This window comes from Harpegnathos saltator, unplaced genomic scaffold (assembly GCF_003227715.2).
Source record: "Harpegnathos saltator strain DR-91 unplaced genomic scaffold, Hsal_v8.6 scaffold26, whole genome shotgun sequence".
NCBI lineage: Eukaryota > Metazoa > Arthropoda > Insecta > Hymenoptera > Formicidae > Harpegnathos > Harpegnathos saltator.
In genome coordinates this window covers 427,786-451,566 of record NW_020230050.1, presented here as the reverse complement: position 1 = coordinate 451,566, position 23,781 = coordinate 427,786, and the positions used below count along the sequence as shown (strand labels likewise).

At 43.1% G+C, this 23,781-nt stretch overlaps 1 protein-coding gene across 1 annotated transcript in view; it reads right to left on the bottom strand.

The window, feature by feature from the left end:
• The window catches only part of E23 (ABC transporter G family member E23), a 272,519-nt gene that overhangs the window by 238,922 nt on the left and 9,816 nt on the right, over positions 1–23,781 (bottom strand). Inside the window, exon 2 of the mRNA XM_011143333.3 lies at positions 20,781–21,832. Coding sequence (XP_011141635.1) covers positions 20,781–20,890 — 110 coding nt within the window. The 5' untranslated portion in view covers positions 20,891–21,832. The remainder of the gene's footprint in view (positions 1–20,780; positions 21,833–23,781) is intronic.

Genomic DNA, 23,781 nt, shown 5'->3' with positions numbered 1-23,781 from the left:
CGGATCTCTGGATAACTTTGAAAGTATAATAGAAAGAATAGAAAAGAATGTTAAATACAGAAGCTGTAAAGTTTGAAGTGATACATCACATAGCGATACTATGTATGACCTTGAACAGCGTCATCAACGGCAAGGTCACCTTGAACTTTTTAAAATGGAAACCCCCATTTTTTATTATATCGCCTTTTTCTAATTAATTCCAATTAATTTAAACATTTGTCTAAAATTTTCTTTATCATTCATCATTTTATTCGCCTAATATCTTTTGAAATATTTAAAGAAGATTTGAATGCCTTAATTCCGATAATTTTTGTCGCTTTATTTTAATTTCTTCAATTTTCATCAAATTATTTTGGCAATTTTGATAATTATTAATTTTGATGATCTCTGAGTGCCAACCGAAGATATTTTAAAATGTGGAAAAAGAAAACGTATTACCGGATGCCTATAATTTTTACAACGATATACATGTTCAGTGACTTATTAGAGAAAGATGCGATTTAATGAATAAGATATTTTCCAAACTGAAGCAACCACATCTCGGGGACTAAGCGTGTTTCAGGGGACATTTGGCTCGAGAAAGCCAATCGGTAATGAGCAGCCGTAAAATTGCAGGTCTCAAGTCAGCAGCGCCCCCTTCAATTCGGCTTCGACACGAGCGCGCGCGTCTTCTCCCATTTGACAGCGTCGCGAGAGAGCGTGACTTCCGGTTCATGACGACGTCGTCATCGTCGTCGCACGCGGCGCGGGCCGCGCGCGCGACGGCCGCGTGCGCGTCCTTGGGCCTCCTCTCGCTCCTTGACGAACTCGAAACGGAAGAGGACACACGCCGGCTCGTGTAACAGCGCGATAGATAATAAGCGCACGCCTCCGAGAGAGCTGCTCCTCTCCCGCGCGCGTGCGCGTGTGTGCGTATTGAGGTAGGTCGGCGTTGCGTTCGCGCGCGGCACGTTCTCGCATCGTCCCGACAGGCTCAGGATCGAGATCCTGACGGATTTGCATAGGCGCGTGTATAATGCACACGCACGTACGTACGCATGCTGCGAAAAGTCGCTCGATCGTCGCACCGCACGTGCGCCTCTCTACGCCGCGAAGGACGCGGCGCGCTTCGTCGGTTTCAGACGACGCAGTCCTTCGTCCTTTCGCCGACTTTCGCGCTTCTCACCCGTTACGGAGGATTGAGAAAGAAATTCTGATTAACGTGGGTCGAAAAGTTAATATCGTCGGAGTTATGAACATTTATTTTAATGGAAGGACATTTTATAATTTTATTTAAATGTAAATTGATCATGTATGTATTTATATATTAAATCATATCAATACGTTACATAATATTTATTTTAGATAAAAATTCTGTAAGTGACTCAACAAGCAGTTCAGAATCATCAAAGAAAGATTATGAAAAAGATAAAGCACCGTACAGGAAACTGAAGACCAGCAAAAGAAAAAATTATTTTCATGTAAAAGAGAAGAGAAAGATGAAGAAGCATAATACAATAACCGATAACATTAATAACATCCCACATTGTTCAAAAGATGTTCCTATCGCACAAGAGAGTCCGAGAATGACGAAATTTCAATCGATTTAAACAGTGTAGAGGGTAATATATATAGAGAGAAAAAATTGCAATTAACATGCAATTTCTACACATAAAGATATAATAAAAATTATATTTACGGAAAATGAATATAAGCAAAACAATTTAAATAAGAGCCAAGAAACATTTCTTCAAGCAAGTCCAGGTAACTTTTCTAGTTAGTTATTTTTGATACCTTGTATATTATCAAACTGTTATAGAATATAGAAGTAAGAAATATAAATAAATTTAATTACAACAGCTCTAACAAATATTGAAAGAAGAAATTTATCGCCTGTTCAACACCAATCATGTAATGAGGACGCCGATGAACAAGTATACTTTAACAATAATGGTAAATCATTTAGAATAGCTCAAATTTATCATCTATGAACATGTTTGTTAGTCATAAAAGATTCGTACTTTACATATTCTATGAATATCATATTTATTGATAATTTATGATTATAATTATTGCATTGTCATTTTTATATTCGTTATTCGTATTACTAAATAATACTATGTTTATATGTAATATTAATATTTTCTTTTTAGAAAAAAAGATGTTCCTGAGAGCTATTTTAGTCAACAAGCAGTTGCTGTTACAAATGAGAGAAGAAATAAGAGATATCAGATACGAAATTTGGCAAATACAAAATCGTAATAATATTCACATTTTCGATGCGGTTGCAGACTTTGGCATTAATATGCCAATACAATTTATGGATGATTTCCTAAAATTTGACTACTCATAGGATAATAAGGACACTGAAAACAAATTTGCAAATAAATTGTTTCGTATGGATTAAACACACACACACACACACACACACACACACACACACACACACAATAACTTTTCTAATGTATAAAATATTACGATTCTTTTTAATAGGTTGCATTTACAAGCAATTGCTTGGATCGGAATAACAACAACCCGACAAAAAGTATTCATTCAATATTAAAAAAGATATTTACTCGTAATTTGGCGTTAAAATTTATAGCGATAAAGAAATCTAGTGATAGGGTTGTATTTAAAACAAGCAATACATATAAAAAGTAAAAGGTAAATTTCCCACTGCAATGGTTGTTACATAAAAATAAAGTATTATTTTTATATCTAATATATCTTCCAGATCTTATAATGAATACGCATAAGACAACAGAAGGAACACCTATAAGTGAGGAAGTGTTTCATAAAGCTTTAGGAGCAGGTTTCACAAATGCCAGAGACTGAGATGGTCACAGATCTAAGCATTAAGATATTCATATTATTCATTCTATTATTAATCATCATATTAATATCATATTATTAATTCAATTATGTATATACGTTATTGTTGTATACGTAAGAGATAATTATTATATATTAATATTTACAATAAAAAATATATATGGTTTTAAATATTCATTTATTTTATAAAAACTTCTCACAAAATATTGCTTCAAGTATTTATGCTTTAAATATTTACATTTTATAAGTATATGTGTGTATGCGTATATATGTAAAGTGTAAATATTTAAGGTATTGTATATCTCATTCTTATCATAGAATGTAAAATAAAAACCAGAAAGATTTTTGGAAAAACTTTGGGAGTGACCAAACAGAATCTGTTTGTGTTTCCCATTTAGAATCGCATTTTTAAAACATTAGACTTCTAACTAGAATCTGTATAGATTTCCCAGTTAGAACTCAAACATATTTTGGGAAATCGGGATAGAACCCAAATAGATTCTAAAACATTTTCTATACGGGAAGTAGTAATAACCAAAAAAAATATCAGAATTTTATATCTACGAAAAACTATCTTGTAGCAGAAACTACCCCCAGAAGCGAAAAACACGCCTGATTAGTTAAATTTTTTTTTAGTTTTAATAATTTTATATCATACCTAATGGTTGGAAAAATTCCGCGAAGCATAAAACTCATATTCAGAACTTGATCTTTACTTAGCCGGAATGGAATTGCATAAAGCATCGAGAGATGCAGAGGAAAATTTTACAGGTTTTGCAAACTTTGTATTTTGTCCTGCTTTGCTTCCTTTTCGAGCTGCACAATTCACAACATCTTTTACTGTTTTCCTTAACAGGCATGTGCTTGTTGTAACACTTCCTGATGTCTTCGGTCAACTTCAATTTTTTATTGTCAAAGTGAACTGGCCGCTCCATGTTATCATTAAAACTGAGCTAAAAACAGACTAAACCGAATCTACATACAATCTATATACCATTTTTTAGAAGAAGAATTCACCTTTACAGTGGTGCAAAGAAAACGAAAATATCTCCTTTTTTGATTAAGTTATGGATTCTTAAATGCGTTTCTGGTAACTATAGTTACCAGTAGGCGTTAAAGGGTTAAAATACCCTATATGGAAAAAATAGAAGAAACAGATGCAATTTATGGAAATTATTTTGCATGGTACTTTGAAAAATAGAGTCGCAGCGTGGCTAGCGGGTAGAGCGATTCAGATTCGTAATCCGGGAAACTGGGTTTCGAATCCCGCTAGGCCGCTAACAGAACTGCATTCTCCATCTAATAGTAAGAGGTAACCCTAAATGGAAAACTAGGTCACCGTCTTTCGGAAGAGACATCAAATAGTGGGGCTCACTCATGGCCAGCACCATGAAGTGAAGTACCTCAGTGCGTACTGACTTATGTCAAAAACCATTCACTCTCATGCCGATCTGTATACCGGTTATCTAAGCCCGGCTTAGCAACCGACTTAGGCCCGGTTGCACCAACGTTATTTTGGTTTTAAGTGAAACTTAAACATAAGTCTATCTTTATCCTTCTTACTAAATAAATAAAGACAGAGATATATTTAAGTCTCACTTGCAATTGCAACCGGGCCTTAGGGAGCCTAAAAAAATTCACAGTTCACAACTAGATACGAATAGGACATGGTTCTTACTAGAAGAGGAAAAGAAGAAGACTTCGAGAAATAAAGAAAGAGCATTTTTCTTTGAAATTAGAGAGAGATAGCGTGCGTCTTCAATCGACGACGAGATATACCGACGAGATATACCGTCTCTCGCGATTTCTCAGAACAAGATGAGCAATTATCTAATCAACCCCCGCGCGCGCGCGCCCGTAATATTCGCGCGGCGAGGCAGCCTATTATAATTAAACCATTCGCCCCTGCGCGCGCGCGCTCCGCGGTCTCACGACCCTCCGAGAGCACCAGCACCAGACGAGCGTCTCCCATCTCCCCGCACGTCGCGCGACATGCGATCGCGGCTCGTCGACGAGCCGACGACGACCGCGTAATAGTCGAGTCCCCTACCGCTTCCAATCGCTCGCTCGCAATCTCGGACTTTCCACGGGGTGAAAGACGCGGCCATTAGAAAGTATTCGGGTTCACGTGTGTCTATCTGTGTGCGATAGCCGACTCGTCCCTGCTATCTCCGCTGCAGCAACGGAAAAAAGGGAGGCCGAGAGAGAGAGGGGGGGGGGAGGGCGGACTTGTGCCGCCCCGCGCCGCACGCACACGCTCTCAGCGTGCAAACGCGTTTCCCGCTGCGCACGTCAAGGTGACGTATGCGTCCGAATACCACCGGGGCGGCACGATGAGTTTCGCCGGAATTTCTCACGTTGCCGTGCAATTCCGCGCGGATCGCATCGCTGCGGTCGCATCGCAGATAGGCGGCCGGCTAGGCGCTACGTAGGTAGCCACCCTATGGCCTGTCTCGGCCGGACGAGTTATTAACCATAAATTCGTGCCGCGAGCGCGCTCGCTCACGCGGAAGGGCGGTTGTTCTCTCTCTCTCTCTCTCTCTCTCCCTCCCTCCCTCTCTCTCTCTCTCTCTCTCTTTCTCCCTCCGAGTAAGAAGTACGTCGTCTTCGGGCAACCAACCTCCGGCCTCGCGCGCTCGTCGCGTCGCGGGGTCGTGGCTGCCTTAAACCGAAGCATTTGCATTCCTCTCGGAGTCGACCTCAGACATTCGTGCGCTCCGAGGCAAGGTCAAAACGGTTGTCCTCCCTATCGCGCTCCCTATCGCAGATAGCTCTCGATAGCGGCGAGGAAGAAGGAGAAAGAGAGAGAGAGAGAGAGAGAGAAAGGGAGTGGGAATCACCGCGCAGTTTTCTGTACGTCGTCGAGAATGTGCGCGAACGAACTTGAGGAGAAGCCTCCGCGCGATTTTCGCGCGGGACCAAGGAAATGCGCGGCGAGATCGCGGCTGTCAATGAGTGAATGGGCAATGCCGCTTTGAGTATCTCGGAAATTAAGAGAAATTAAAAAGGAAACGACTATGGCGCTACTCGCTTGCCTTTCAGTGACCTTCACAGGTCGTGTGAAAGTTATCTATAGTTTTTTTCCTAATGCCTAGATTACTAAGCTATCTGGGAGTAACGTTGCTATTGAACTTTCGTGAGAATGACGACGTCAATTAAAAACACAAATATAATTAAAAATTTTTTTTTATTTAATAATAAGAATATGTTGTCTCTTAGCCTCAAGCCTTGCCGGAGGCCTGCTTCGAAATCCGTTTCGGAAAGTTTGCTTTTAGTTGTAAGGTTGGTGTGGTGGTAGGCCTGAAAACAAATCTAGACACCTCCCGTAATCGATCAGCTGATTACACTTGGGGGTTCACAGCCATGTACTATTTCTGCTTACAAACTCGGTTTCAGCTGCTAATTTTACGATGTTAAATATAGAAATGAATAAACTTTTCATTGCTCATTCTGTCGATAATTAATCAGAGCTGATCAACTACGGAACAGATCCAAGTTAGTTCAACCCTTAAAGGCTACCATGGGCGAAATTTTTTCCGATAAGAATCTTCCATCTTATTAAAAAAACGTAGCCACGCTGACAATATTAATTTTAAAGATAAAATTTTATTTACACCAGTCAGTAGTGACAATATTACGATAAGACAGATCGATTCTCGCCGATATATATTTTGCTATAAACAAAAACAAGTCAGCCTGGAATGACACTTGATGGTGAGCTTTAAGGGTTAAGGCCTACCAACCTCACTATCAAATCCAAAGTTTCCGAAACATTCCGATTGCGGAACAGGCCTCGTGTGGTGGGGAGCGACGGAGAGGGGAAATTCGCCGTCTCGAGATCGCCGCCGCCGCCATGAAAGATGCATCGCGCGAGATCGCCGCGCGACGCGTTCTCCTCCGGTCGTCTAATGCACCGTGATCGTCACCTTATCCAAAAGCCGGCCTTGATGTCCCCCTGCCCCCTCCACGGCTCCTCAGTCTCCTCTCTCTCTCTCTCTCTCTCTCACTTTCCTGCCGTCTCCCGTTGTCTCTTTCTCTCCCGTCGCGCGCGGCCGATTTAGGAAGGGAACGCCTCGCCCCGCCCCGCCTCGCCTCGCGTCGCGTCGCGCGCCGCCTTTCCACGGAAGAACGAGTATACCGAGAACGAGACACACAGTAGAGCGAGTCGCGTGAGGCAGGTCAGCGACGTCGGCTTGCGAGGGGAGCGCTTCGTTTTAAACGGGCTTGATCAAGCCATTCGCATTCCTCGTAGTTCATGCGTTCGCCTCGGCCGCTGCGCAGCGGCCGAGGAGAGATTTGTCCTTCGTGCGAGCACGCGCGCGCGAGCACGCCGAGCCAAGCGGATCCGATCTCGTACAGTGTCCGGCGACGAAATCCCTTCCCCTGCGCGAAGAGGATCGCGAGTGGACTCGCGAGGATGAGCCGCGCGCGCGCGCGCGACGACGACGTTAGGAACTCGCGACAGCTTGTTCACTGTCATTCTCCGGGAAACCGCGACCCGTTTCCGACACAATGCCACCCACGCGGGGGGGGGGAGAGCGACATTCTCACGAGGTTCCTCGACGGAGGAAAGGGAGGGGGGGGAAGAGCGAGAGAGCACGTGTACATGCGTCATCATTCCATGGAAAATTGCGCGCGGAGCTGATAGGTTATTCAAGGACACGCAGCAAAGCCGGCGTAAAAAGGCGAACAACACATTTTTCTAGGCTATTGATTGCATCCACCGAATATAGGCTAATATTCAATCTGCTTAATGGCGCACGGCCGTCGCGGTGCGCACCGTCCTCGATTTCATCTCACCGCCGCCGCCGCGGCACAGGCCGTTTCTTCTTCGCTCCTTTCGTCCATCCCCCCCGCCGTTCCTAGCGTTTTTCTTCCTCCCTCTTGCCTGTTTTTTCCGTTCCACTTGTGCACTTAGGTAAAATACTCTCATTGTTCTTCACGCGGCGGTGAAAACGCGTCCCCCCCGCCATCGCGGCAGAGGGGGGAGAGGACGCGTTTCCCGGCGGGCCGCGGGATTGCCAGTCGTCGCATCGCTTCGCCGGACTCTAAAACCCGTGTCACACTACGGATTGAAGATCAAGGATTGCGGATTGAATATTGAGATTTGACCAATCGGAATGAAGCAAATCAAAACCGAAGTTCGTTGATTCGTCGAAATCTAAACTTCAATCCGCAATCCTTGATCTTCAACCCGTAGTGTGACACGGGCTTTACTCACTTACTCGCTAGCTCGCTCTCACTTGTCCCTCTGGCCGTCAGGAAAATGAAAACACCTCGAGCACGCGCGGCGGAGAATAATTCGAGCCGGTCCCGCCGAGCGCGAGCCTCGCAGATATAGGTAGGTTAACGATCGTGATCTTGTCGTCGGCATAGAAAAAAGGAGATTGCGTTCGAAATGCAACGCGGTGTGTAGGAGAGTAACGTCGGGAGAAATCCGTTGATCGGAGGACGTTTATGGCGGCGCTTGTTTCTTATCTATATGGCGCTGACTTGAAACCAAACAGGAATATTTAAAATTCAATAAAAAAACATATTGTTATGAAAACATTATGGAAATATAAACAGTAATTTTACTGAAATTTTCATTACAAATGATTCCTGGGCGAAATTCTGTCTCCGAACCGAATTTTCATTCATGTACAATTGTACATAATAGGTTAGATTGTACATAATAGGTTAGATGGTTTCTATCCACTATACGATGTATAGAAGAAAAGATCGCATGAGATCGCAGCTGAAATCTATACGGCTTTTTGCTATATGAATGATTTTTTTTTAAATCCTATTTAGTAGATCTTGCACAAATATGGACATTGTTTTCAATTATTCAATAAACATGTATGAGTTGAGTTACGATTTCGTTCTAATTCGTCATAGAGAAAAATGCGTAAAATATAACAAAATCTGGCAACGGATATGATAAAAGTGGTTTTGAAGAACCATAGAATTGTGTATCATAAGACAGACAAGGATCGATAATTATTTATATAAAACACAGCGAACACAAATGGACGACTTATGCTTAACAAATTTTACTTATCACAGAAACTCGAAACTTTAGACGTTTACAGTATCTATATTACTCATTACTTTATATTCTCTGCATTCGGATCATATATCAGAACTATTTTACAATATATTCTAGTAGATGAAGATTCGAACTTTTATTTTTGGCTCGATGTCCACCTTTTTCATCCGTGTCGATCAATTGTGTGGCGCGGCGAAACGCGCGAGGATCTCTCGCTCTCGCGCAGTCGACGCGCGGACGAGCGCCATTTTTTATGCTCCCGCGGCGGCTTGTCTGAGAGAAAAATCCCCCTCGTCATTCTTCGCCAGGTCGCGCGAACGAGCGCGACGAGAACCCGGCAGGAGCGCGGGAGGATCACGTTCTTAGGGCTCCCGGGTCTCCTCGACGCGGCCATCTTGAATTATGACGCCAGGAGCGATGAAGTTAGCCTAAAAGATCTCGCAAGATGCGTTCGGACGGATATGACACTCGCAATCGATCGAGCGGCCCGGAGGACGCTTTTGCTCCTTTGCTTTAGTGATGAAAAAAAAAATCAAGCGTAACGGAAACACGAGGAGGAAGGGGATACGTGAAAATGGCGGCCTGCACGTTAATTTGGCGGTGATTTAGCGTTATAGGACGAGAATACACGACGCGTCTCTCCCGTCGTTTCGACGAATTCCGCGGCGATTTTTTCCTAGCTGCTGACGTCATGAGCCAGGACCTCCGCGGCGAGGAGCCGGGAGAAGCCTGTCCCTCCCCGAGAGGGCCGGGCTACCTGCGCGCTCCGGGATCAAACGGAAAGCCCTCTGGTGGTAAAGAGCGCGAGTGCACTTCCGATCGCTTTGTCAATTTGCTCGCGCGTATTATCGAGAGAGCGCGCGCTCGACCCAGAACAGAAGGATTGCGTAAAAAAAAGGAAAAAGAAAAAAGAAAACATGACGCGAGAGTCATCCGCGGCTAATCGGAGGCTGTCGAGATTGGAAAATCGGCGCGAGAGAAGAGCGAGAAAACACTCGTCTCCCCCCCCCCCTCTCTCGGTCGGGAGATCGGCTCGCCGGCGAACGCGCATTCAGATTGCATCGCGGCGGGGGGGGGGAGGGGGGAGATTGCGCGCGCGTTCTCCAACATGCCCAGTGGGTCATGCATGGGAAACTGGAACGGTTTCATCTCCAGGCGGAAGACTCGATTTTTCACCGCCGGAGAAACTAGCGATTTTTCTTTCTTTCACGATCGCGCAAGCGAACGGGCGAGCGTTCGCTCGCTCGTTTCTAGGTTACAAGTAAATAAGAGCGCGCTCGCGCGGCGCGGCGCGTAGCGTCGTCGTCGTCGTCGTCTCCCTATTTTCGCGCTGCGACATAATTTCCGTCGGCACGAGGCGCGTGCACCGCCTCGTGCGAATTCTCATACTTTTCTCTCTATCTCTCTTTCTCTCTGTCCTTCCCTCTCCCCCCCCCTGCGCCCCTGCCTATTTATCCGGGTGCGTAAAAAAGGCAGCGCGCCGCCGCGACGTCAGCCGGATTTCACGACGTCGCAAGGCGAAATGGATCAAGTCGGCGATTCCCCGCCGCCTCTCTCTCTCTCTCTCTCTCTCTCTCTCTCTCTCCCTCTCGTTTTTTCTCGGCTCGTCGAGGAGACGCGCATTCCGCGAGTAATTAACCGCGCTGCCGAAAACGCCGCGCTCGCCACGCGCGCAAAGAACGACCCCGCCGGCCAGGCCGGCTCGATTTTCCGTCGGCGACGACCGAGTGAAAAGTCGCTTAATGGAACGCGGGAATTCCAGCAGGAGGTTTCTACATCCGGCCAATTGCTCCCGGTTCTCAGCCGTGCGCCCTCGGTCTCGCGGTCGGAGGTGTCATTCCTCGCCGCCGGCTTCTCGTCTGGTCGTTCCATGTCGGGACGGAAAAATACACGCCGCGCGTTCGCGTAAATTCTAGCTGCGTCGAGTGTCTCCGAGATTCGCACACTCGCGCGTCCGCCATTGATTCATCGCAAGCGTCGGATCCGCTGAAAACTCCGGCCAAAAGAATGAGACACGTCGCTTTCGAATGAAGAATTCAATAAAAAATAAATAAATAAATAAATAAAGAATATTCTTGAGAAAAGTCGCTCGAGCAGATCCACCCCTGGAGCTTCCCTCAAATCCGCGACGAGTGTCTTTTGAAGAGTGCTGAGCATCGACGAGATATTTTCTGTCGAAAATGACCGTTACCTAGAAGAAGGAAAGGCGCGAGCGACCGCTTTCCCCAGCGGCGGGACGACATTTTTCTCCGCTCGCGCCGCGCCGGCTGAAATTCCGCAGGCCGCTCTCGTCGCACGTTTCCGGAGAACGGTGACGATTTCGGCCGCCGCGAAAAACCGAGGAGGAGTCGCAGAGCGACGAGAGAGCCAAAGAGACAGAGAGGGGGAGAGAGAGAGAGAGGGAGAGAGGAGAGAGCGAGAGGAGCTCCAACACTAAGGACGACGACGCGAGAGCGACACGGCCAGCACACTTTCCGCGGAAAAATCGCCAAGCCCGTAATAGCGGGGCGAATCAATCAGTTCCGGCATAAATCCGCCGAGATCTCGCCGCGAGCAGCATCTCATGGCGCTTTTCAGCCATCGGGATCGCTCACGCTGGCCGCGCAACGAACCGACACAGTCGCCGAACAGAAACGCCGAACGATGATTATTCCGGGAATCAATAACCGCGCGCGCGCTCAGAGTGCCACGCGGGTTATCCTATATAACCGGGCGATAAACCTGCTTTTCCAACGCCAAAGCTCTCCCATCGCTCCTCGTCGCGCACCGCCGGCGGCGCCGCAAGGACGTTCCGCGCCATTTCGGCGAGCGTGCGAGCGAGCGAGCGTGGGCTTTCCTTTTCTCCTTGCGTAGTCCTTCGATCGCGATCGACTCTGCTTAAAATTCGCGATGACCGTGCCGTTAGGAGCGCGGACATTTGGGAACTCTGAGAGAGAGAGAGAGAGAGAGAGAGAGAGAGAGAGAGAGAGAGAGGGGGGGGGGGAACCAATGGTCTTTTTACGATAATCGACGAAATAAAATTGTAGGGAGAATTTCGTGTCGGGTTGGTGCATAATTTCGTAGTGTTTCTTTTTTTAACAAAAGTTTGTGCAAAAAGAGTTTTGCAATGTTTCACAAGTCACTTTAAAGCCTCGCCCTTTCAGTCGTCGTTTCTGAATTGTTTGATTTGGATATTTTTTCTCTGGATTGATACATATATATATTTACAATATATATTTTTTTATTTATAAAATTATCATAAAATTAAATAATATATATATATATTTATAAAAAAACTATTATCAAATTAAATATATACATATTTATATTTTTATGTTATATATATATATATAATAAAATGTTTTATATATTTTATATATTATATTAATTTTTATATATTATACAATTAAATATAATATACAACATATAATACACAATTAAATACGTATATTTTATAAATATATAATATATATTTATATAATAATATGTTTTCTTATTTATGAATTATTATGAAATTAAATATATATATATTTATAAATTTATATATATTATTTATATTTTTTAAATATAAGATCTAGCAGTTAATTCTTCCAATTTCCATCTTTATTTAAAGATCAATAGAACAAGAAATATTCTCCATTGTTATCGATGACCTTACAAAAACTGCGGAGTGTCAAGTGGAGAAAAAGAAACGCTTTCAGCATGTGCTTTGAAAGAGCGAGAATAAAAAAGATCATGTGTAAAACATTGCGAAATTCTTCTTTCCCTTCGATAAACTTTTGTTGGAGTAAAAAAAGAACGCTGCGAAATTATGCACCGATCCGACAGGAAGAAATGTTTGCTCGAAAATATTCGCTCTGCGTCAACCGGCGCTTCCCGCGCCAGGCCGAATTTATAATTATGTACTGCCTGACGTTTTGTAAATTTGCGAACTTGCCGAGCAAAGTTCGCGCTCCGATTCTAAGCAAATCTGATTTAACGATGTCAAGCACGGAAAATGTGCGCCTCAATAGCGAGAAACTGCACTCTTACATACCAGGTGGCCAAAAAGTTGTGTCGTTTCGACACAATGATCTAATTTCTAAACGTTTACTTTTGAAATTATTGCCGAGAACATGTTTTACGTTCAAGGCAATCGCATTGCGCAAAAGAAGCAAAGCGAACCGAGCAATCGCTCTCCTCCGGCATTAGATCGACTCTTTCTCCGTGCATTCGATCGCGATTCCCTCCAATGCTGCGAAGATGCACACGCGGCTGACTTTTTATCACGTTCTCGTGATTTGCAATTTACATCCGCTTGTCTCTTTCTTTTAAGCTCGCGCGACTTGTTTATCCGCCTCGGCCCGGTTTCGGCCGTTGCTTCGTTTCGAGAAGGAAAAATCCTCCGTGATGTTGAGCGAAAGTCGAGCAACTTTGTTGCCGCCGTGTGTAGAACCGGCGGAACTTGAGGGAAAATTAAGTGACAGCACCCAGTCGAGTGGAAGTGAAGTGCGTGAATGGCAAAAACTCGTCTTTCGGAAAAGTACGATTTCGCGCGCGAGATAAACCGCGTCCTCTTTTTGCCTGTCGCGGAGAAATAATCTGCAGTGTCAGTTTTTTTTTTCCGGAAAATGCGACGGAAAGTCTCGCGTACACGTGTCACTTGATTCCACCCGAAGTTTCATTCGCTGCGCAACGTCTACGGTTGCGCAAAGTTGCTCGATTACGTTCGACGACGCCGGGGGGAATTTTTATTATTATTATTTCCTCCTTTTTCCTCTTTTTCCTCAAAACGAAGAAACGCGAGAAGTCAAGCCGAGACAAGACAGATGGGACAGATAGACAACTGGTTCTCTCGAGCTTGCGAGAAGAAACGGATATAAATTGCAAATCACGAGAATGCGGCGAGATAAAAAATTGGCCTACGCGAGACACCAATTAATGCAAAACACGCGCTCGTATTTACTCCGCCGGGTGTCGTTCAACAACACGCTATTTATAGCAGTCAATTGGCAGGATTGACCGATTGTCAATCCGAACGTTGCCGTTTTGGAGCCGCCCGAATTCGTGCGGGTCGCGCACGCACGTTCCCCGGAAGTCCGGTGAAGGTAGATATTAAAAGCCCGTTTACACACGTGCGCGCCGCACGAAAGTCGAAGGAAAGCCCCGGCAACGAAACACTCGACCGGGGGGCATTCTTACCGTGTAATTGCTCGTTATCGGCCGTTTAATCGCGATTTAATTGGCATATCGGCCCCACGATCCTGCAGCATACACATATACACACACATACGCACGTCGTTGAGACGATGTGAATTTTCAGACCTTAGATAAATCGTTCCTTTCAAGCCTGCTTGTGAACGGATACGCCGCGATTTTATACTCTACTGATCGATTATATATAATACACCATAATGTGCCCGATATTAATAATAACACAAGTGTGATTATTGATGTATGAAGTGTATTATTAATATAATGATAATAATTGTCATTGCTATTATTGCTGATATTATTACTCGTCGGCGTGAAATCTCCAGCTGCTTATTCGATAAATTTTTTTAAATAAACCTATATCTCATTTATATTTTAAATATATATTTATATATGTTTTTTTTATTTTATTTGTAAAAAAGCTATTATAAAATTAAATTGTAAAATTATAAATTAAATTATAAAGAAACTGTTATAAAATTAAATCTATGTATGTATATAGATTTATATGTTATTTATATTTTTTAAATATAAGGCCTAGCAGATAGTTAATTCTTCCGGTTTGCGACAATTTTCAATTTTTATTTAAAAATCAATAGATTGATCAACGAAATATTCTCCGTTGTCATCGATGACCTTACGCGCCATTTATTGGACAGTTGCCGAATCCCGTCACGATGGAAAATTGGTGGCTTTGAGGCTATAAAGTCATCGACGAAGTTTCGTACGTCATCAACTGTCGGAAAATGTGTACCAAAGTGTAGTGCGTGTTGTATCGATCGAAACAAGTGGAAATCTGAGGGAGCCAAGTCTGGAAAATACGTATGGGAGAACTTCCCAAGCCAAGTGTAAGATGGTTCCTTTCTGCTGTAGACAGTTAACATTGTCGTGCGGCAGGATGACTTTACGGCTACCTTCTAAATGTTGTAATTGTAAATGGCCTTTTTTCTCAATTGAATCGTTCATACGTATCGATTGCTCTTGGTAAATCTCTGCTTTAAAGGTTTTACCCGGTTCCAAGAGCTCATAAGTACAGCACACCCTTTTGATCCCATCATATACAGAGAAGAACTTTTTTTCCAAAACGTATGGGTTTTGTTGTCGACGTTGTCGGTCGACCAGGATCTACCTATGATTTTTTGCGTTTAGGGTTTTCATGCCATAATCCATTTTTCGTCAACAGTTACGGTTTTATGCGAAAAATCCTTTCGTTGCCTGGCGAGCAAAGTAATGCATGTGATCAATCGGATTTTTGTTCTTAATGGTTAGCTCATGTCGAACCCTCTTCCCTTCTTTCTGTAACTTCTTTCCCATACGATTCCCAAACGTATCGCAAATAGCTTCCTGGCTTACTCCTCAAGTTTTTTCGCAAGTTCTTGTTGTGTTTACGCCGCGTACTTTCATTCAGTAGATTTTGCAGCTTCTCGTCTTCAAATTTTTGCGGCTGACCACGGGGCGTGGTTGGTCGTGAAGATCAAAATTACCACATCGAAAACGTTCAAACCAGTTTCGGCGCATGCGATCGATCATAGCATCTTCACCATAAGCAGCACAAATCATTTTGGCTGCTTCGGGAGCGTTTTTGTTTAAATGAAATGCGAAATGCATCGCGTATCGAACATGTCGATAACCATCGTGAACATTACTCATTATTTAAGGTTACGTGTATCAAACGCCAAAACATATCTCATTTCGGAAAGTTAAATGTCGACACTTAAAAATCGCAAAAGAGCGAGAAAATATTAGGTAAATCGGAAAGTTCCGTCCATCTAGCGGCAAGTAGCTATAGCTAGAACTGTCGTTAACCTCTAATGTCTAAACGAAGCTTAATGGTTTGTTTTGACATTTGTCAATAACATTCAGTACATAAAGGTATACGTTTGCATCAATAACATTGTTTCTTACTACATCGAAAATGTCGAAATTTGAGCCAAATAAGCGTCAGTATTAATGCGCGAAGTATTAATTTTTTGCTTCAATTGGAAGAAAACTGCAGCTGAAGCTCATCGAATACTTGTAGAAGTTTATGGTGATAATGCTCCTTCTGATAAAACATGCAGAGAATGCTTTCGACGCTTTAAAAGTGGTGATTTTTATGTAGAGGACAAAGAGCATTCCGGACGATCAAGAGTATTCGAAGACGAAGAATTGCAGGCATCGGTGGACGAAGACCCATGTCAAACGCGAAAGCAACTTGCAGAAGCATTAAATTCTGTTCAATCTGTCATTTCCGATCGTTTGAAAGCCTTAGGAAAGGTTTACAAGGAAGGAAAATGGCTCCCATATGAACTGAAGCCAAGAGACATTGAAAGACGAAAAACCACCTGCGAAATTCTGCTTGCTAGGCAACAGGGGGGCAAAAGAAAGGGGTTTTTACCGTCGTATCGTATTATCACTGAGGATGAAAAATGGATTTATTTTGACAACCCCAAACGTCGAAAAACTATTTGCGATCCCGGCCAACCTTCAACATCGACGCCAAAGCGGAATATCCACGGAAAGAAGGCAATGCACTGTATTTGGTAGGATCAGAAGGGTGTGCTGTACCATGAGCTGTTGAAAAATGGCTAAACAGTCACAGGGGATCTCTACAGAGAACAAATGATCCGTTTGAGCCGAGCATTGCACGAAAAACGACGAGAATATGAAACGAGACAGCATAAAGTGATTATGCTTCATGACAACGCTCGGCCTCACGTCACAAAATCTGCACGTTAGAAGCACTTCGCTGGGAAGTGTTACCCCATGCGGCTTATTCACCAGACTATGCCCCTTCCGACTACCACTTGTTTCGCTCGATGGCACACGCACTTGCTGACGAATGCTTCGATTCTTATGAAGATGTCGAAAAATGGGTCTCTGACTGAATAGCCTCCAAAGATGAGTCATTCTTTCGCCGCGGAATTCGCTTGCTGACCGAAAGGCGGAAAAAAGTCATCGCTAACGATGGACAATATTTTGATTGATGTACTTTTTCATTTTGTTCTTAAATAAAGCCATACATTTTGCAAAAAAAAAAAACGAACGGAACTTTCCGATTGACTTAATATATGTAATTTATATATAAAAGCTTGTCGAGCAAGCGGCTTGAGATTTCACGTCAATGAATAAAAGTCCAAGACAGAAGCGCTTAGAAGAGGGAACGCTTAGCCGCAATTTACCGAAGACGTATCGCCGCCGCCGCAGCGGTGGGGGAGACAATACCGGCTTGTCGGCCGGTCTGTATTGAAATTTACGTGGAGCTCTGTCACGTAAATTTGGACTTTACTATACCCTCTGACGCGCGTGCGTTGGGTGCCCCAGATCTATCGTGTCTAATCGAGCACAGATCTCGCTTGATAAGCTCGGCACCGATCTTTTCTTCGTGACAAGTTTGACGTTAGCGGCTCATGCAGTTTGTCACGTATTCGGATATCTTTCCCGGTTTTCGTTTCTGATAAATCATTATTATCGATACTCATGATTTCGAAAGAACATGTCGGTGCTTCTCTCAGCATCTGGTGGCCGAGTGCTAAAGTCGGAGTGCGGAAGTACATGAAAGACACCCCTAAATTCTCTCTCTAAATTTCACAGAATGACACTTTGCTCGAGCAGCAACGCGCCACAGCCGAGTCCGTCAAATCGAAGTGACTTTTCCTACAGAGTCAGTTCCTGCGAAGCTACATCGAACGGATGTTTCCTCAGCCGAAATTCAACAGCGAATTTGACGTATCCCCCCTCTCCTAGTGTCACAGGAGCAAATTCATTCCGATCGATTGGAAGACATCCACTCGCGCGGGCCGGAGATTCGCTCTAAGCTCGAGCCCGAAACATTCTCTCGTGCGATCCCGAGTGCTGGTAAATTCCCGCTTCTTTCAAGCGAGATTTCATCTGCAGCAATTTAAAGAGCCAGAAGTACGCACGACATATTCACCCGCGGGACGTTTTAAAGTCGCGCCGGGGTGAACGCTCGAGAAGTGCTGTGACAGACACTTCGAGTCACTCAAAGTCGGGTAATTTTTCGCTCCTGTCTACTGTGGGACAGCAGACCGGTGAAACTGGCCAAAATTCATATCTCGTTAAACACGTGTAAATATCTAGCAATGACATGTTTATATAAGGTTTCCGGCATCGCTGATTCCATGTCAAAATTTAGAAATTAGAAATGGCGGATCCAATGCGGCGGATCTGCTAAAGGAAATGCTAAAGAAGATGCTCCGATTGTGCTACAATTTGGTACTAAAAGGTTTTCGGGGTCGCTGATTTCAAATCCGTACTAAGAATTAGGAATTACAAATGATTGATCCGGTATAGTATGGCGAACGAAAATGCTAAAGGTACTCCGATTGTGAGTTGGTACAATCGGAATAGGAACCAAATGAAAATTTGATAACGAAAAACGTTTCTATTATCACAACCGAAAGTATTCGTCCGAACATTCAGTGACATTAAAGCTCAGTTGCGGTAACTAAAGAACTAACAATTAAATATTGTACAAGAGTCTTTCTTACAACCTCTTTTGTTCGAACAATCGAGTTTCCGTCGAGGTCTCCAAACAATTAAACATTCAGTTACACTAACGAAATTTTTCTCCGTGTAGGATAAAAAATATAGTAAAACAAAAACTTTTTGCTGTTATATTCGTTTCATAAAGTTGATGGTTTTTCAGTTAGAAAAATTATCGAATTTGATATATTTTCCATTGTTTAAGCATGAATACCTACTAATATTGTATATTAATTTTTAATACATTCTTATTAAACTAGTTATACTAGTAATATTAGTTATACTAGTTAAATCAATTAAATAAATAATGCCATCAGAAGCATGTAAGTTTTGAGCCAACATAAATAAGTGCTTCAACGTGCCGCGCGTAAAGAATGGTGAATGGGGCCAATTCTCCGCGCGCGCGTGTTCTGTGACATATTTATAGTTCTCTTGGTGAATTAACCAAAAAAGCGCAAAAAAGCGCAGACTCAGTTTCAAGTTTACACTGAGAGGAATACAGTGATACCTCATTTTTATAATTTAAATGCGGTAAGTTAAACGCGGTAAGACGTTTCGGCTAAGTGAGAGGAATTGGAAAACAGAAAATAACGTATGTAAAATCGCTTGCATTTTATGAATTTTTGAGCTTTCTGTGCTACTTTTATGATAGATATATACAACGAGATGATTGAAATTTTCAAAAAGTTGCAGGACCATTGTTAATCATTCTCAAATGCATTTTCTCAATTTTAAAGACTTACCGATGGAAGACTAATAGATAAATCGACTTGAAATTTTCGCAAGCAATACTTTAACTTGTGTACTTGATACCAGTATACTTCATTAGGCGAAAATCTGAAACTGACTTTTGGACTGAGTTTTCTGGGCCTGCTGGCCCACAACAGTGCTATCGAGCGAATTCTCCGCTCTAAATCGCCAGGTAAACATTCTCCCTCTTGCGATTCCGCCTGGCGGTATTTTCGTCGTCGCTTTGGGGGTTTTCGTGCGCGTTTGGAGACTCGACTCGAAAGAGCCGAAAGAGCATCGCGATCACCCGTCCCCGGGACACTCCAAAAGATATTAAAAAAGGTCGATTTTCCGATTATAGATGAAAAAACTTAAAGATCGAATATCGTAGATATCTATAAACCACATGAGATGTGGAAATGACGACTCTTTTGGCGGAACACCTGTCAAAACTAGTAAAAAATGCGTCATTCCATCGATCCGGAGACAACTATTCGGCGACATTCTCAATCAAAGCAGTTTCTGGTTAGATAATTATCCAATAGTTTTTGAGATAGCTAATAATGGCCCAATATCGGGATCCCGGTATTCAAGATGGCGGATCCAATATGGCGGTCCAGAATTGAGGAAAACATGTATACCGATATATTTCATGTAAAGTGCCACTCAACATCATGCATTCTATTGGATATGCCATAATTACGAATGCTTCTGATGACGTTTTCGTTTCTACAAAATAGCAGATGTAATATAGCAGATCAGAGTGTAAAATATTCAGAGTCATGAATATTCACATGTTTATCTTGAAATACGGGACTCATCATAAACTCGAGTAAGTTCGCGATAACTGTGGAAGTCACGAGCTCATGATGATTTTCACGTCAGCATACCGAAATCCAATGTTGCCGATAAGAATGTGGATGCTTGAAAAAATCTACATTTTTCATTTGGGATCCACTCGATATCATGTTTATGAGTGAAAACATTATGATAACTGTGACAGTTTTCGACGTCAAATACACTTACGATACATAATGCTCTTTACATGTAGCGCGAAACATGCAAAAAACACTATTTTTCATATATACGCCATATTAAATCCACCATAGTGAATTCAAAACTTCGAGTATTGTATTTATTTATTATTATTATATTATTATTTATAAAAATAAGGCGTCGAGAAAAAACTCAAAATGTAAGAAATGTATGGATAACACAAATATAAAAATACGCAAGAAATGAGAGATACAATATTAAATTATATTAAATTAAGCATTTAACCCTTTGTATCCTGACGGTGTACTCGAAAGTACCGCTTTGCACAAATACCACTCGTATGTGTTTCAACTTTTTTTCCTGTCAGGTACTTCAAAGTACCTTCTTAAGGTGTTGTATTAAGGTATTAATTTGTTAAAAATTTCTCCTCCCACTCCCTATAAAAGCTTCCCACTGTCTATAAAAGCTGTTCGATGACACGAGAATCGAACAGGGTCCTGGGTAAACGAATTCAGGATATAAAGGGCCAAAGGAGCGGAGGAAAGCTGCCGCTTACCTGGGAGCATTGATGATCGACCGGCCCATTGCCCGTTGCTGGCGCTTCTCGACGGCAAGGCGCAGATAATCCTGGTCGCCAAGGAGGAACAGATCCTTTGAAATAATCATGTCCACCGCGTGGCTGCCGATCACAGCTGGCCGCCGCTCTCGTTGGGGTCTCCTAACTGGGCGATCCGCCGCCTAGGCAACGCAACGTGGACGACGCCGGCACGCACGAATTCGATCGGGGAGCCTTCACTTGCCCGGCACCGAATCACGCTCATCGACCTTCAGAATCGGCCGGCACGACGCGAACGCGCACTCCGAAGCCGACACGACCACGACGGCGACCACGGCGACGTTGTTAACATCCTCGAGCGCGACTCGCGGCCGACGACGACGACGGCGGTGATCTCGGGGCGATCCAACGGCAATTCGCGAGACGCGCGTCCAGCCTCCTCTCGACTGCCGCCCGACGACGCAGGAAAATGGGGAGATCGCAGTCCTCGCTGGATGATCGTCCACGGGGAGCGGCCCTCGCGGCGCCGCCGATAGGATCGTCTCGGCCGCCGCCTATCGCGCGGCTCGATCTCAACGTCCGGCGCGAAGAGACGCGACGACGATGAGGTGTGACTCCTCGCGGCGTTTCTTCCCCCGCGGCGCGTGACGAGCGATCTAAGCGCGACGGCCAATCGGCTCGGGTCGGGGAGAGCGGATCGTGCGGGATTCCCGGGCACTGGCGGCTCGCCGGAGATGCTGGTGACGGAGGTCCTCGAGAGGGGTCTCCTCCCGCTCGGACGTCGACGCGACGGAGGCCTTGGAGACGTTCGATCGGCCCGAACCGATCGGCCTTCGGAGATCGGAAGTGCAGGGCCGGTCGTGTTCTTATCGCACGGCGCGTCGGCCTCCGTGGGCAACGGTGACGAGGATGTCGCTCGACGCAGCGCGCGAGGAAGTGCGACTCGCAGGATTCTCGCCAGCGGCAGCTCTCGCCGGGTGCTCCCTCGCGTTCTCTCCTCCACTCGGCACGCCGCTTTGCTCGATGCGCTCGGGGCTGGACGTTGGTCTCTTCTGCAACGTGAAAATCGAGCGGGGTTAATCAGCGACTCGCGTTCAACACTGCGTCGAAATAATCCATAATGGCGAATAATTATGTCGACGGACGGGAAATCGATTTGTAATATTATTATTATTATTATCATTATTATTATTATTATTATTATCCGGATATTTCTCTCGGTATGTGCGCGTAAAAATAATGGATCTGGGCGATTGCTGTTGAGACGTTATCGTTACCTCGCCCTGATTAATTTCTCACACGCAATTCTTAAGGTAGATCTTATAAAAAAGTTGGATTAAATTCGGTTAAGTTATTAGACGCGATACACTTGTGGCAACAAATTGAACTTATTTATTAGGAGTGTGATATAGCTTTGAGCAGAGTTGGGAAGTAACTCGTTACTCGTAACGAAGTTATTTTCTTTGATAATTATAACTTAACTTCATTCCGTTTCTTCCATCTGTAACTATAACTTAACTCAGTTACATTTGTTTAATAACTAGTAACTAATTTTGTAGTTACTTTAATAATTACTTTATATATTTCAAATTTAAGTTTCTGACAGATCAGCACGATAATGCGACGAGCGATGCTTGATATCTAATACTTATTCTGGCTGTATCATATAGTTATTCTGGCTGTATTTGGAAAACGTGTTATTGCGTCATCTATCGTTATCGTTCATCAGATGTGAAACAAAGATAAAATGACACAATAGCGTTGATAGTCTCTTCTCCAAACGCAACCTGTATTTCTTTCGACAAAATTGTACACCTATTGAACATTTTCGTCGCACGTCGCCAGTTTTATTTTGGTAACATAATCTGCGCTCAGCGTAAAATGCGCTGCATGGTTTCAGTTATATAAAAAATTCAAGCGATGGACAAAACATCTCAATCTTCGGAGGATTGTAAAATGCCATGACCAGCATGTACAAAAATATTCGAGTTACAGCAAAAATTTGGAAATGAGAACAACTGGGCATTTCTCTGCAAAATTTACGCTGGGAAAAAAATTATTCACGCAAGTAGAACTTCAACTGCAAATTTAAGAAAATGAGTGTAAGACTTCATTTATAAAATATCAATATATTTTTTTAGTGAAAAAATCTAATTTTTAATATTAAGATTACTTTTAGTCTTTTCAGTATTTATTATCCTCATCAAATCATTCACTTTCTTGTAATTGTTATTAATAGTCTTAAAGAATAAATATGAATTGCTTATTTAAATTAATGAATCTTAATCCGTAAAAATTATATACAATATGAGGAATATAACAATCAACAAACTACTTTTATATAGAATTGAAAAAATTTACACAATTACGAAATTTAAAATAATAGCACTATTATTGTAAAAAAGTAACTGAAAAGTAACGACTCGTTACTTTCTAAATAATTATAACTGTAACATGTTATTTTTGAAGGTCAGTAACTTGTAACCGTAACTAGTTACTTTTTCAGTGAAAAAAACTGTAACTGTAACTAGATGCTTTTATAAAGTAACTTTCCCGAGCCTGGCTTTTTACAAGAGATACCACTGATGCCAGTTTTGTCAAAGACATTCCAATCGTCACGGCTATTGTTTCTTAATGCTTTAATATTAATCCGTAATCTTTAGTCATTTACTAACAATAGGCGACTCCAAAGAAGAATCTTTTTGTCGTCGCGGAATCCATCTCTTGCCAGAAAGATGGGAAAAAATTGTAGAAAGCGAAGAAAGATATTTCGATCGAGATACTCGTCCATTATCTCGTTTAGATAAATCAGTTTTTGCGAAAAAAAAAAAGAAACTAAATCACAATCCTAACAAATCCTAACAAATGAATTAAAATTTCGTATTGCAAATATCGATATTATATAAGCGATATCGCGAAATTTGCTCAACTCCGAATTTGGTGCGCTCGGTGTATTTTTTGTAAGACTTCGCATATATTAATTCATCATCAGTTTCCTTTC